Source organism: Musa acuminata, chromosome BXJ3-7, assembly GCF_036884655.1.
Source record: "Musa acuminata AAA Group cultivar baxijiao chromosome BXJ3-7, Cavendish_Baxijiao_AAA, whole genome shotgun sequence".
NCBI classification, from domain to species: domain Eukaryota; kingdom Viridiplantae; phylum Streptophyta; class Magnoliopsida; order Zingiberales; family Musaceae; genus Musa; species Musa acuminata.
In genome coordinates, this window is record NC_088355.1 from 37433654 (window position 1) to 37448238 (window position 14585).

At 38.0% G+C, this 14585-nt stretch overlaps 3 protein-coding genes across 3 annotated transcripts; all 3 read right to left on the bottom strand.

Moving 5' to 3' along the window:
* Positions 1-506: 506 nt before the first annotated feature.
* Positions 507-4018, bottom strand: LOC135642496 (inactive anthranilate O-methyltransferase 1-like). The gene is made up of 2 exons (XM_065158697.1): positions 2874-4018; positions 507-1097 (listed from the first exon to the last, which is right to left on the bottom strand). The coding sequence occupies exons 1-2, from the start codon at positions 2976-2978 to the stop codon at positions 687-689; spliced, it is 516 nt and encodes a 171-aa protein (XP_065014769.1). The 5' UTR covers positions 2979-4018; the 3' UTR covers positions 507-686.
* Positions 3365-3969, bottom strand: LOC135642939 (probable methyltransferase TCM_000168). The gene is made up of 2 exons (XM_065159420.1): positions 3919-3969; positions 3365-3862 (listed from the first exon to the last, which is right to left on the bottom strand). The coding sequence occupies exons 1-2, from the start codon at positions 3967-3969 to the stop codon at positions 3365-3367; spliced, it is 549 nt and encodes a 182-aa protein (XP_065015492.1).
* Positions 4019-12527: 8509 nt separating the features above from the next.
* Positions 12528-13735, bottom strand: LOC135642940 (anthranilate O-methyltransferase 3-like). Its single transcript, XM_065159421.1, has 3 exons — positions 13343-13735; positions 12982-13254; positions 12528-12875 (listed from the first exon to the last, which is right to left on the bottom strand). The coding sequence occupies exons 1-3, from the start codon at positions 13733-13735 to the stop codon at positions 12528-12530; spliced, it is 1014 nt and encodes a 337-aa protein (XP_065015493.1).
* Positions 13736-14585: the final 850 nt, after the last annotated feature.

Below are 14585 nucleotides of genomic sequence, written 5' to 3' on the forward strand. Positions count from 1 at the left end.
CAATAGTGTTATCAATCATCTAGTAGTGTTATCATCTCATATTAGATCAGATCTACAGTATATTCTTGCTGTGATTACTTAGGGAGAATTTAGATATTGTGCACAGTGACGTGATCATTTATCCCAGTTATTCTCTTGTGATTGTTACTAGGATTTTGGACAAGAGATTGAGATTTGTATATTTATTATTCTTATAGTGGATATCTCTAGTTTGTCTCGTGGTTCTTACCCTTCACTTTGGAGGGGTTTTCCATGTAAATCTTGGTGTCATATTTGATTGTGATTTTCATTTAATTTTGTTGCGTGTTACGGCCTGTTAGTATTTATTCCTATATAAAGTTTATTTCTCCTTATATCCAATTAAAGTTTAGATCATATTTGTATATCATTTAATGTGATTATATACACACGAATATACATATGAGGATATAAGAAACTAATTTTTGTGATAGAAAAAGAAAGAAAAAAAATATGTGTTTCTTAATAACTGAAATATCAGTACCCAATGAACGTTTAAAGATAGTCACACGATTTTATTTTATTTTCAGATAATAATAATGCAGTCTATCTCACGAAGAATATTATGGATTTACATGAGTTCAATTATAACGTCTATTGGAAAGAGTTGAACACATGCTGATAAAGAGTAATTAAATGACAAATGTTGCTCCCATGGCATTGCAGGTTCACCAAGCCGCAGCACCATCGCCGTCAGCCTCCTCCTCCTCCTTCTTCTTCTTCTTCTTCAAGGAAATGACAAATAGGTAGTGCTTACTTTTCTGTTGAAGGAGATGCCTGGAGACATTGGCTGCATATATAGAGAATAACTCATCCAGTATGGCATCCCCGAAATGCTCTTCAATCAAGGGTTGAAACGCTGCTCTCACATATCCTGCGACGTTCTTTCCGCTTGCTATACTGTCGAATGCAGCGGAATCATCATCCGAGTCATCAAACGGGTCCCAATTAGCCTCAAAGATCTGTGCTTGTTCTAAATCAAACAGGTCTTCCCTATGGATCACTGCCTTTACTTCTTCCATGGAAGGTGCATAATACGGCAAATTGAAGGTCACCAGTTTGTCCTCCTCTATGATTCCCTGGACAATAATGTCGCCAAACCATCAAGAGGGTATGAAAGGTTAAAGTGCATTCCCTCCAATTTATTTCTTTGGGATTGTGTTTGCTCACTATTTATTTCTTTACACTTGAACTATGTTCTCTTTCTTGTTTCTGTTGGAGCATGACATGGCCATGCTTCTGACCAGATCGATCCAAGTCCACTAAATTTTTATGAGCAAGAAGGGTGCAATGCTGTTTATTTTCCTCTTTCTTCCCCGTTCTACTACTACTTGTGATGATGTAAATATTTGATTCTCCACCTCCCTCACATCCTATCATCTGTAATTAATTGGAGGATGATGGATTTAAACTGTTAAGATTAATTTAAATAGTTAGAATTAGATAAAATAAAAGAAAAAATTAGATTTAAATATATAGATTAGGATAAAAATATTTATTGAGGTATGATAGATTTTTTTATTATTTTAAAAAATTTATATTTTATCTTTTAGTCAATATAAATATGTGCTCTTGGATCAATCCAAAATATCGTAGATTGAAATTACTTATAGTTCCTTCTACTATTCTTTTTCTGAAGTTCTATAGGAAAGTCAACAATATGATATCATAGCCTGATTCAAAGAATATCAATAGAAATATATCGATTAAAAAAGAAGAGAAAGTTGGTATATCAAAAAAAAAAGATGACAGGAGTAGGTGCTCCTAATCAACTTCTCTCTATCTTCAAATATGATAATTATCAATTTTAGGTTGTTAAAATGAAAATTTTATTTATCTCATAAGGATTATGAAATTTGGTAGAATATGATTTTGTTAAGTATGATATATAAGATTCTAATATTATTAAAAATCAAAAATATCATATGAATGAGAATACATAGAAAGATGCAAAAGCCCTCTACATGCTATAATAAATAATAGATAATTCCTTATTTTCCTGAATTATGATGACATCAACATCATTAGAAGCCTGAAAAATATTAAAAAGTGTATTTGGAGGCACAAACAAGGTAAAAATTTTAAAGTTTCAAATTCTTTGACATAAATTCAAAACTCTTATGATGAAAGATTCTAAATCTATTGTTAATTTCTTCTAAAAAATATCTAAATCAAATGAGATATTATGGTGAAAATCTAAAAGATCAATATGTAGTAGAAAAGGTTATATGAAGTTTATCTCAAAATTTGATATGATTTCTACTGATATAGAAGAAGATAAGGATAAAAGTACATTATCTATTGATGAATTAGTGGGTTCTCTTTTAATTCATGAACAAAAAGTGAATAGATCTTCGGATGAAACTTTAGAACATGCTCTTGAAATGAAGATAGATTAGAAGAACGACAGAAAAAAAAAATTCATAAGTCATATCTCAAGGGAGAGATCAAAATAGCTGAGGTCATGATCAATTAAATGAGGGTCAAAGGAACTCAAACAATGGTAACAAAGAAACTCATTGATGTTTTTTATTATTATTTTAAAAAACTTATACTATATATTTTAATCAATATAATTAGGTACTTTATGATCAATCGAAAATACTACAGATTAAAAGTACTTCTAGCTTCTTGTACTATTTTCTTTTCTTTCTAATTTTTTTGTAAAAAGGCCAACATAAACAGCTCTCCTGAAATGAAACCATTTGGTTTGATCTTTTTAATTCTTTTATTTTCTTTTTTGTGTTTTACCATATTCAACTTTGCGGTAAGATAAAGGCCAACCATGCAATAAACATGAACTAGGAAGGATATGAACTGGTACGTGAAGAAGAAGACGAAGAAGAGAAAGGTACCTGTGATACCAAAGCACTCAGGGCTTCGGCTAACAGGCCGTAAAAGTATCCCACATCTCCCGAGGGTGGATAACTCCCTTTCCTTCCTAGAAATGACAATACCATTCTTGCTCCGTAGCTTAGTTCTGCATGACGGCACCTAAGGAACCCTGACAAGTCTCTTTGGTGTTGGTCTTGATATGCTTTAACAACTTCCAGTGGGCTTGTCTCTGCAACATAGATGTTCTTATTGTTGAGTGGAACTCCCTGTTCACCTTCAGGAACCTGATATTTTCAGAATTAAAAGTAAGTTTGCCTTAGCAAACAAAAGTAACATAGGTTTTGTGTGATGTTTCAAGCAGTCTTCCTTTTCTTTATGAGGTTAACCATGCTGATGAAGTGAGCGAGCATTTCAGAGAATTTGTTTAGTTATTGGTAGTTAATTAACCGTACCAATCATGGCCGCTTTAAGAAAGTAAATAATGAAAAAAAACAAAGAAAACAAGTAGAATTCAGATAATAATAGTGTAGCAATTGTCATTTATTAAGAGGAAGGCAACCTGAGAGAGCCAGTTGAGACAACAGGAAGCGTTGAAGAAGTGGACACTTTGACAAGGGAAAAGCCTGCCGTAGAAGGAACCTGGAACTCCCACGACGTAGTATGGCACCAGCAGCTTCCCCTTCTCCTCCTCGACCTTCCTCTTGTAATCTCCCAGAGACCGGAAGACGTGATTGAAGTCATTCCCCGGGAGGTCATTCAAGAAGAACAGGATCTCCGGCATCTCCTGGCGTCCCAGGCTCCGCCGTAGCTTGCCAATCACGTCGAGCACCTCGGAGACCACCTCCAAAGTGTTAGGGCCCGAGGAACAACCTAAGTCGACCACCGCCATCCTCTCGGGGAGCAGCGACATGTAAACCCCTCCTATTGCCTCCTCCAGTATTGGCTTCGCCATGTGAAGTACCTTCTCCTGGGACGCAGTTAGCAAACCAGTGAAAAGATATGCTGACGCCTACGCAAGTGTAAGTTGTTTAAGTTCATGCAAACAGTTGGGGTGTTCAACACTACCTGAAACTTAGAATTGGAGGCGTAGCTGGTTTCCCCAGCTCCTCCGACCATGTGAAGGATTCCTTCTATCCTCTTGCCAATCTCTCTCTCTCTCTCTCTCTCTCTCTCTCTCTCTCTCTTTTTGAAAACCAAGTTCCGAGCACCATGATTATAAATAGCCTATAAGGACCACTGTGGTTGTGCAGAAGCTGTAACATGCTTCGGAGAATACATAGAAAGCAATAACACCATTTTCTCTGACAACATTAACAAAGTCAAAGGAGATGGAAAATAGTAAATGAATGAACGAAGGTACCACCAAGATGGTTGTTTGTATGTCACTGTCCGTACTAGGTTAAAGGAGATGGTGGCATGGTTGGACGATAGTAAATGAATGCATGGAGGTACCACCAAGACAGCTTCAGAGAAACACATCATCTCCTCTTGTTTCAGCTGTGCTCCTGCTTCGTCGTTATCAGTCTTCGTTGTCATCTTAATAGCTAGGAAAGAAACAGGAACACGCTCTCATCACTCCTTCGATCCCCTTTAATTTGATCTGTGATGGAAGGGACAGATTGTCCTTCTGAAAGTGTCGCCGGGATGTAGAATAAACTTTAAGCAAAAAGAAAATGATAATTTTAATAATTAAAAAAAATATATAAAAAAATTAACGTAATATTATGGTTCGATAACTCTATTAATGCAAGAAATTATTTTCTCTTGATTTAACCCAAACTTAAGTCTAAAATCACTTAGCACACTCTCTCACCTAAATCCATTAAACATTTTTGTCAACCCTCTAGATTTATTAGTGAAAAACCCTTATAAGCATCGTCTCTCTTTCTTACATCAAAATCTTGAGATTAAATATGTATATATTTATAGGAATAAATTCTAATTCTCTAATGATTATTCATAGTCTCTAATTTAAATTATAATCCTCATCCATCAAAAAATTTAAATTTAATTAAAACTCATCTCAAGTAGTTAGAATTTAATTAAAACTCCTCCCAAGCAGTTAAAACCTAATTAGAACTCCTAAAATACTTTCAACCCTAATAATTCCTACCTTGGTGAGTATTTTTTCACTTTTTGCCTTATATACAAAACTAAACCATTGACTTAAAGAATTACTCACATCTATATGAATTGAATTGGTTCATGATCCAACACCAAATTCCAACAAACCTGCTAATGAATCTTATATAGCTGCATCAAGTCAATGATATTACTTGACTCTGAAAAGAGACATTCATCTGACTATTGGATTTTTTTTCCCTTATAATTATCTACATCCTAAAAGTCATAAATATGATCATTTATTTTTTGCATTGCAAATGAAACTTATATGTACTTATCATCCCCTATACATATAATTTATTTTCAGCACTTTGTTATCTTTACTTTTTATTTACATACGATACAACCCTTGATGCAATCTTTCATTTAGTAGGGGCATGAAACCCTTAGTACACCAGTCGCTACAACTCCATAACTACGATTAATAGTATTAATAATAAAAATATTATAAAAAAGAAAGCTCCTAAGATTAATAGTAAAAAAGAAATCGCCTAAGATTAATAATAAAAAATATACTTAGAAAGTCGACACAAGATTTAGCATTCTTTGACAACTCCCTACTTATTTCTATGGAAAAAAAATTAAAATTTTCACTATATGAGAAAAATTAGTGCAAGGGATCACTCTAGCTTGAGTTAACCCAAACCCAAGCCAAAAACCCTTAGTACACTCTCTCACATAAATAAGAAATTTTTTTTAATATTTTTAAGAATAAATACTCAAAGTATCTTACCTCTATCTTTCATAAAACACTTAATACTCAATATATATTTATAAGAATAAATCCTGATAACTATACTTCCAGAATCATTAATCCAAATTCTAATCATAATCTATCAAATATTTAAATTTAAGTAAGATAAATTTATTTGTATAGAGGGGTGGGCCAATATTAACACCAAATCATCAGTGATGGAATTGAAAATATTAAATCTTTATCATAATTGGGTCACTGTGTGCTGGAGATAGAACTAATAATGATTTAACATCTTATCTTATCCTAATAAGATTTATGTCTAACACATGGAATAACTTGAGGTTTCGAGAAACAGCTAATTATTTTTTTCCCGCTATCTCTTAAAACTCCACATCATAACACTAATCTTTAAGCTGTTGCAGAATGAAGCTTGCACAACCCCTTCATCTAATTCCCACAGATTGCCAATATTTCCGACCAATTTAGAATACCCGAATTGATCTCAACCAAACCAAAAAAAAATCATGATAGATTCATCCCAATCAATCCCTGACCATTCTGATCCACAGCAGTCTGACTGGGCAAATCCAACTCAGTCGCAAAGTTCATTGTCTTCAACATGCACATCACATCGGGAAAGGCGATCATGACTCTCATCGGTCAAATCTCTTCAGTGTAGGTCGCTCCTAGGTTTTTTAGAAAAATATTCACTTATTAGACATATGTATGGGTATTGATAAGGTCATTAATATTTTATTAGTAAAAAATTAACATATTAAATCCAAACACTTATTAGACATATGCATCTAATGGGTAATACTCTCATATTTATAAACTTTTGATAGTATCTTAACTTAGCCATCGAAAGTGTTTTATTGATTAGACCCTTAGTGAGATTCTTTTTATTAAAAGTAAGATACAGGATACAAGCATATTCTATCTATTGATGAACACTTACATCATGATCGAGATATCAGCACGGCTTGGTTCAGTCCTGAATGTGCAAGGTTGCCAATATGGATACTCGGGTAGCAGAAGCGAGCATTGGGTCGGTTTGACACCTGTCTCCCGAATGCGATCTTCTCTTGTGGTGAGTGGCTTGCTTCTTCATCGTTAGGCTCTTGTACACAGGCCAAAGTTGGGAGAGAGATTTCCTGACTCGACCCCTCTGAAACTTAAATTAGTATTATATGGATAAAGGGATCGAATGTCCGAAGTGCCTCCCCTGATACCGATTAAGGGGTTGACTTTTATACCTACGAATGAGAGTTGATTATACATGATCGATAAATGGCGGCTGACTCCTCGGGCGATGGCTTGTACCTACTGTGCAAGCATTAATCGACCTGCATAGGATCAGCACTGTGCGACGCCATTTCAAATTTTTTCGAAGCGGCTTTATGCTATGTGGTCCCACCTCGTACTATCACGGATAAAACTATAAACATGTTGTTAATGTAATGCTCATATATGTTAGGGACGGTCGAAGGTTTAATAGCTCCATTTTAGTTGGGTTTAGTGGTTGTTTTCGACTTATAAATAAAGATTGTGTCATGTGGACACTTGTAGGAGATTTTGGTTTGTGGACTATTTTGGATCCTTTGTTGTGCGACCATTCAGAGCTTGTAAAATCTGTTTGTAATTTGCATTGGTTATAAAGTGTTTTCTGAAATGATTGCTTGTGGATCCCGAGTGAGGCATTTTCTCTAATTCATTTTCTCTTTTGTAGATCCTAAGGAACCATAGGAGGCTTTGGGGAGATTGACCTTTGTGGACGGACACACAAGGGTGCTGCACGACTTAGGAAAAACCAGCTAAGTCCATGACAGATGATATCAGAGTGGGACAAGCACTAATAGAAACACTTGGTATCCAAATGTAGGGGACCTAACGGGGCTATGTTGAGGGTATCCAACGCGCATGATCGTTCGGGAGAAAATGAGCATGAAAATGTAGGGAATATGAGTCGCTCAAAGGAGCGGGCATCTGAGATTGACATTCAGAGGAATGACTAGCCCTTCATGCAAGAGGCACTACAAGGATAAGCAAGCTTAGAAGAATGCGTAGCGTACAAAAGTTGGAATGGATGAGTTTGAGCTATGGCTTGACGTTAACAACCATACTTGATGGTGCTCAAGGCAAGTGAGGCGCTTAGAAAAGGATGAGATCATGCAAGGTGGAATGGGTTGCTTAGCGACTGAAAGAGTTATGCAAATCTCATAGAGATGAGGAGAATTACTAACTCAAAGAATTCAGTACTAATGCAAGGGCTTGTATGCAGATAATGTAATGTTCGTGGCTATCCCAAGGCGACTGAAACTTGGTGCTATGGAGTATTGAAACTTTTTCTTCAGCATGAGAAGGATATGTGAATAGAAGGTTGAATTATGCAATAAGTTCAGCATGTTGCTAAGCCTTGAGGGGTGCAGTAGGAGTTGTATTAACGTAGAGTCACAATCTAGCAAATGCATTTATGGGAGACAAAATAATGCACAGTTTGTTCAGTAAGATGAAGTAGTCCGAGGGGATGGTGGTCTCCAAAACTTTCAAAAAGAAAACAGCGAAGAGAGAAGTTGCTCCAACGGGACAGATATCTAGGAGAGATAAGTCTTATATCTCCAAAAGGAAAATCATATGCAGCGGGTCATACATGTTAAGGATGAGTATCTCAAAATAATTTCTTAAAGCTCAGTGTATCGAGAGAGCTGTGTTGAGTTATCGCATAACCTCGATTGAGATAATGCACTGGGGGAATATATTGCGAGATTAAGTGAGAGAGCGATTCAAGACAACATAAATGAAGGCACACTTGGAGTCGATATAGAGATCGGACTCAATGGAGGGCTGACCCATGGAATGGTAGGCGTGAGGACCATCATCAACTCAATGCAAATCGAGGAGCAGAGCAACTTAAGTGTAACTTGGCAAAGTGCCCAAGCCACATAAAGGAGCCGACATAGAAAATGAAACATAAGAAGAAGTGTTGGGTTGATAGCCTATAGCCCATCTCCTCTTTAATCTAACCCTAGATCTAAGAAAGAGGGTGTGGTGGCTATGAAAATAGGGGAGAAAAAACCATCGCAATGAGGTAAAAATTTTTCGCAGCAACTTGATTCAAAAAAGAGGAGAAAATGACAAAAAAATAAGAGAAAGAAAGGGAAGAAGAAAAAGACAATGCAGAGAGATGATTCTCAATCATCCAAGTAGTGTTCTCATCTCAGGTTAGATTAGATCTATAGTAGATTCTTGCTGTAATTACTTAGAGAGAATTTGGATATTGTGCACAGTGACGGAATCCTTGTATCCTACTTATTCTTTTACGATTGTTGCTTGAGTTTTACGCAAAAAGATTTTGAGATTTATATATTCATTATTCTTATAATGGATTATCTCTGATTTATCCCGTGATTTTTTCCCTTCACATTGGAGGGATTTTCCATATAAATCTTGGTATTCTATTTGATTATAATTTCCATTTAATTCCGTAGTATGTTACGACCTACTAGTATTTGTTCGTATTCAAAAGTTTATTTCTTTTTTTATATCCTATCAAGTGGCACAAAGTTTTCCTTGGACAGAGGTCAAGGACATGAACTCTTGCAGAGGCAAGAGCATGATCATATCGTTCCATGGGTCATTTATTCTAATGGAGAAGATTCATCTAGCATGGTGCCAAAGATGAAAGGAGCTTCTGAGTACATGCACCTTATCTAGGAGAAATATTTGATAGAGGTACTATGACGACTCAACTTACGGAGTCAAAGTTTGGTTCAAAAGGCCTTGGCACGAGGCAAGAGGACGCAAAGACGGGTACTCTTAAAAAATATGCCATAGTGCTGCCATTTAAGTTGCCATGAAGGAAGAGGTGCATAGTGGAGATTGTATTGGTAGAGGTAGAGGCCCAGGATACAAACAATGGAGTAATAATTTCAACAAAGTCGGTGGACTTTGGGAGCTACTAAGCGACGGACTGTCCTAGAGCTGTGCTTCATCTGAGTGTGACCCGAGAGCGGGTGGACAAAGGTCGATTGCTAAAGGAGTGAACACAATCAAAGGTGGAAAAGGCCTTGCGATATGTTGGCAGAGGCCATAGGAAGGATCACAATTCAAGTTCATCCCATAAGTATCAGAATGATATGGAGATGTCACCAGGAGACAACATGGTTCAGTAGATCATGGTGGAATAGTTTGTGGCAATGCGATACATATAAATCTAGTCCCATGAGAGACTATATCATATAGAGGTATGATCGGGAGCTATTGAGAGCTCCACTTCAGTGAACAATATGATAATAAGAAGGGCTACAGATTTAAGGAGTGAAAGTCATTGTACTACAAAGGTGGGTCTTCCGTGCATGAATTAAATTTTGCATCGGATGAAAGCCTTCGTCATCAGTATATGGAGGCTATGTACCATCGATGGAAAAGTTCGAATGCAAGTACTAATGAGTCGCATGAAGGGACTTGATCATGCAGAGGTATGATCAGAGCGGTTGGAGAGTTAGATTTCTCCAGAGCCCATATTCGCATAAGAGATGCAGTTGTGAGGTGAATGATATTAGGGCCATGTGCATGGTAGTGTCACGATACCGCAGAGATGAGACTTCCATGAAGTCATGGATCCCTTGCTCTCATTAGAGGGAGAGCGCTTGGTCATGAAAGGGGCCGAGGAGGTGGAGGATGTAGAGGTAAAATCTAAGTACCAAGACAAGGCTGAAGGGCAAAGGCCAGAGAACTTTATAAGGCTGGTGTCAATGAGCTTCTCATCAAGATAACCAAAAGTAGAAGACTTCGGGTTAATGTAAGAGTGCACGACCAAGGACAAAGCAGGTAATATGCAATATTGTACATTTGCTACTCAATGGAGTTGATGGCTGGGTTGATAAAGAAGATGGTATAATCCCATAGGCTACCAAAACTATTAAAAACTTACTCAAGTTTGGGTGAAAACTTTCTGTATTCTAAAAATTCGATGGCATTAAAAAAGTGAATCACAGTAACTAACTCAACCCAAGGAGTGCAAACACTTCGAGTATTTCAAAAGTGTAAGCAAAGAGTAGGTGAAAGCTAGTAACTAACTCGATGCATGAAGTACAACCCTCGAGGAGGTAAGCGGAGTTAAGTAATCTTTGCCTTCTCAACTTTTAAGAGAATGTGTGAAACCAAGTATCTCAATTTTCTTATCTATCCAACAAAAGGGATTTGCACATATTCAAAGACTCTTCCAAGAAACCAAATGGAAAACAATAGTTGTTAAATCATCGCCAATAGTGATCAATGCTACTGAGAGTAGATTATCTGCTTTATTTTCCAATAGAATGTCAATCGAAAACAGAAGTGATATGAACCTACTTGGAAGTGACAACTAAATGAAAGAAGAGTTGATGAGCAAATTTTTTGGAGGAAGGACCCAAAAACTTTAAAAGTTTATAAGGTGTTGCTCGTTAAAGCTCCAACAAGCATCCACCTAGTTCAAACAACATGAGGCATTTGAGAGACTGAAGCATAGTTAAGATAATCTTTTCCTTCATATGAAGAATCTGCATGAACCAACAAGGATCAACACAACTCAACCAACCTCACACTAGAGTCAGAGTCATTAGCGAGTTGAAGCAGTATAGTAGATCAAAAGTTCAACTACTCAACAACAATGGTGGAGAGCAGTTGGGAGCCAGGAGGCACATTATAGTTGAAGCAGAAGATTAAAGATTCAGTAAAAGTGATGAGTTGCAATGTCGGCAAAGGCTTCGACGAGGATATCAAAGGAATAAGTGGGGGAGAATGTCACGGACAAAATTACAAATATAGTGTTTAATGTAATGCTCATATATGTCTATGTCTTTTAGTTTATTCATGCTTTGCACAGCATGTAGAGGGACGGTCGAGGCTTAACAGCCATATTTTAGTTAGGTTTGATGGTTATTTTTGATTTGTAAATAAAGGATGTATCATGTGGATACTTATGGGAGATTTTGGTATATAGTGGATCATTTTGGATCCTTTGTTGTGTGACCGTTCAGAGCTTATGACGTTTGTTTGTATTTGCATTGGTTATAAAGTGATTCCTAAAATAATTACTTATGGATCCCAAGTGAGGTAATTTCTCTAATATGTTTTCTCTTTTGTAGGTCCTAAGGGACCATGAGAGATTCGTGGAGGCTGATCTTTACGGACGGACACACAAGGGTGCTGCACGACTTAGGCAAAACCAGTTAAGTTCGTGATAGTACAACCTCGGACAGTGCGGGACAAACAGCCATCCCACTCGAGTTTGAAGTATCATGTTGATGCGATGCACCATATCAATGCTGAGACTTCATGTCGATGCTAACGTGACTGTTGATTGTTGCCATAGGGGTTAGCCCTAGAATTTATCTATCACTATCCTCGAACCAAAACTGAGAGAAGGTATGCAGAATGTATACATTTTTCACATTAAAAAAAAATTCTCCCACTTGGTTTGATGCCTTCAGGGTTTTTTCGGTTACTTTCTAAATAAATGTTTGAGGATGATACTCTCACCTTCCATCTCATGACTTGTAGTGGTTTCGATGAGTACAAGTCGATGGGCCAAGCCATCATGCCAACTGCGAGCCCCCAATCTCGAATGTCCGTGTCCGCGGTGACATGACGACAAGCTATTACTGTTCTTTATGCCAATTTGTTTTCATTCTGCAATCGTAGTAAGTAAAACTAATTCGAAGGCTCACTTCTGTTCGACCGATCTAAATCGAGTCAGATATCTTTTGATTGAGTAGGAGACATACAAATAAGTATCAACATCATGTTCTTATATCTAGAGAGCAACTACAACTTAGATCATATGAATTATCATTGTAATGCATGCAGGCCTTCAAGCTTTCCTCCTCAAGGCAAAGACTAACACGGTGTAGTAGCATTTGTCTTTTGGGAGATGCCTTGCAGTAATACTATCGGCGAGTAGTGAGAATAATGCATGGGGTATGGCATCCCCAAAATGATGTGAAATCAAGGGCTCCATCACTGCCTGTAAAGTGCTTGCCACATTCTTCCCATCGAGTACATTGTCGGAGTCGTCAAACGGATCCCAACTGGACTCGAAGCTCTCCGCTTTCTCTACATCAAAAGAACCTTCCTCCTCTATCACTGACTTCACTTCCTGCATCGAAGCTCCATAAATTGGCAAATTGAAGGTGTCCACTTTGTCTTCTGATATGATTCCCTGAACTCAATAAACAATAACTCGGGTCACTTCTCTTCTTTATCCTTCCTTACGACGCAAGTAATATAATATTCTCACTACTCCGTAAGGTGAAGATTTGACGTACCTGTGAGACCATTGTGTTAAGGGCCTCTGCTAGTAATCCATAAAGATAGCTTAGCTCGTCGTTGGCTGGGTGTTTGTTTCTTCTTCCTAGGAATGTTAATACCATTCCCCATCCGATGCTTAGTTCTACGTAACGAGATTTGAGGAACGTGGAGAAGTCTCTCCGGTGTTGTTCTTGGTATGCTTTCACGACTTGGGGTGGACTGTTCTCCGCAATATAGATGTTGCCCTTGTTCACCGGAACACCCTGCTCACTCTCGAGACCTTGTGGAACCTATGACACATAGTTCATGATCAGTAGTACAACATCAACTCAGTGCAACACCGCATGCATGACATGAGAAAGCACAGTAGTGATCGACCTGAGAGAGCCACATGAGAGAGAAGTTAGAGTGGAAGAAGTGCACAGTGTTACACGGGAAAAGCCTCCCGTTGAAGGAACCGGGAACGCCCACAACGTAATGAGGCACGAGCAGGTCCCCCTTCTCCTCCTCCATCTTCTTCTCATATCTTTCCAAAGACCGGAAGACATTATTGAAGTCATTTCCCGGGAGGTCGTTCAAGAAGAACTGGATCTCCGGTGGCTTCTGCTCCAGCCTTCGACATAGGTCACCGACGATGCCAAGCACCTCAGAGACCACAAGAAAGGTGTTCGGACCCGACGAACAACCGAGGTCGACGACGACCATCCTCTCGGGGAGCGGCGTCCTCCTGTACATCTCTGCTATGGCGGTCTCCAATATGGGCTTCGCCATGTGAAGTACCTTCTCCTGGGCCGCAGTTAGCAAACCAGTGATCAGATATGCTGACGCCTACGCAAGTGTAAGTTGTTCAAGTTCATGCAAACAGTTGGGGTGTTCAACACTACCTGAAACATAGAATTGGAGGCGTAGCTGGTTTCCCCAGCTCCTCCGACCTATGTGAAGGATTCCTTCTATCCTATTGCCCATCTCTCTCTCTCTCTCTCTCTCTCTCTCTCTCTCTCTCTCGCTCCCTTTGAAAACCAAGTTCCGAGCACCATGAGTATAAATTGTTGGGAAGAAACCTGTTAATGCGGAATAATTCTTGATATCAAAATGTTAATATCAATCAGCACAGCATAAACAATAGAGCAATAAATCAATCACACAGTGAGACCAAATTTTTTTAACGTGGAAAACCCAATGTGGGAAAAACCAGGACCGTAGTCCACCTCAAACTTCCACTATCAATAATAATGATAACAGGTTTACAGTAGGTCTTCTCTAGAATAACTAGAGGATCAGAATAACATCAAGATCATAGATCTTGGCTCAAGAATAGCATATCTTCATCACGTAGGATTGATCTCCTCAAAAGAGAATTCTAGGTCTCACAGAGTGGATATCATAGGAAAGTACCTTAGATAGGGTAAACTGTAGATCAACACAGTTAGGATTGTAGAGTTTGCTGCAAGGATTCTCCACATAAAATTTGGGCCGAAATTGACAACGTTTTGCCACCGATCGTCAAGCAGAAAAATTCAAAAACCTTACTTTCTCTCTCTACTTTTCTCTGCACGTCGCCGCACGCTGCACGCTCTTTCTCTGATCTCACCCTAATTTCATTCTCTCTAATCTCCAATTA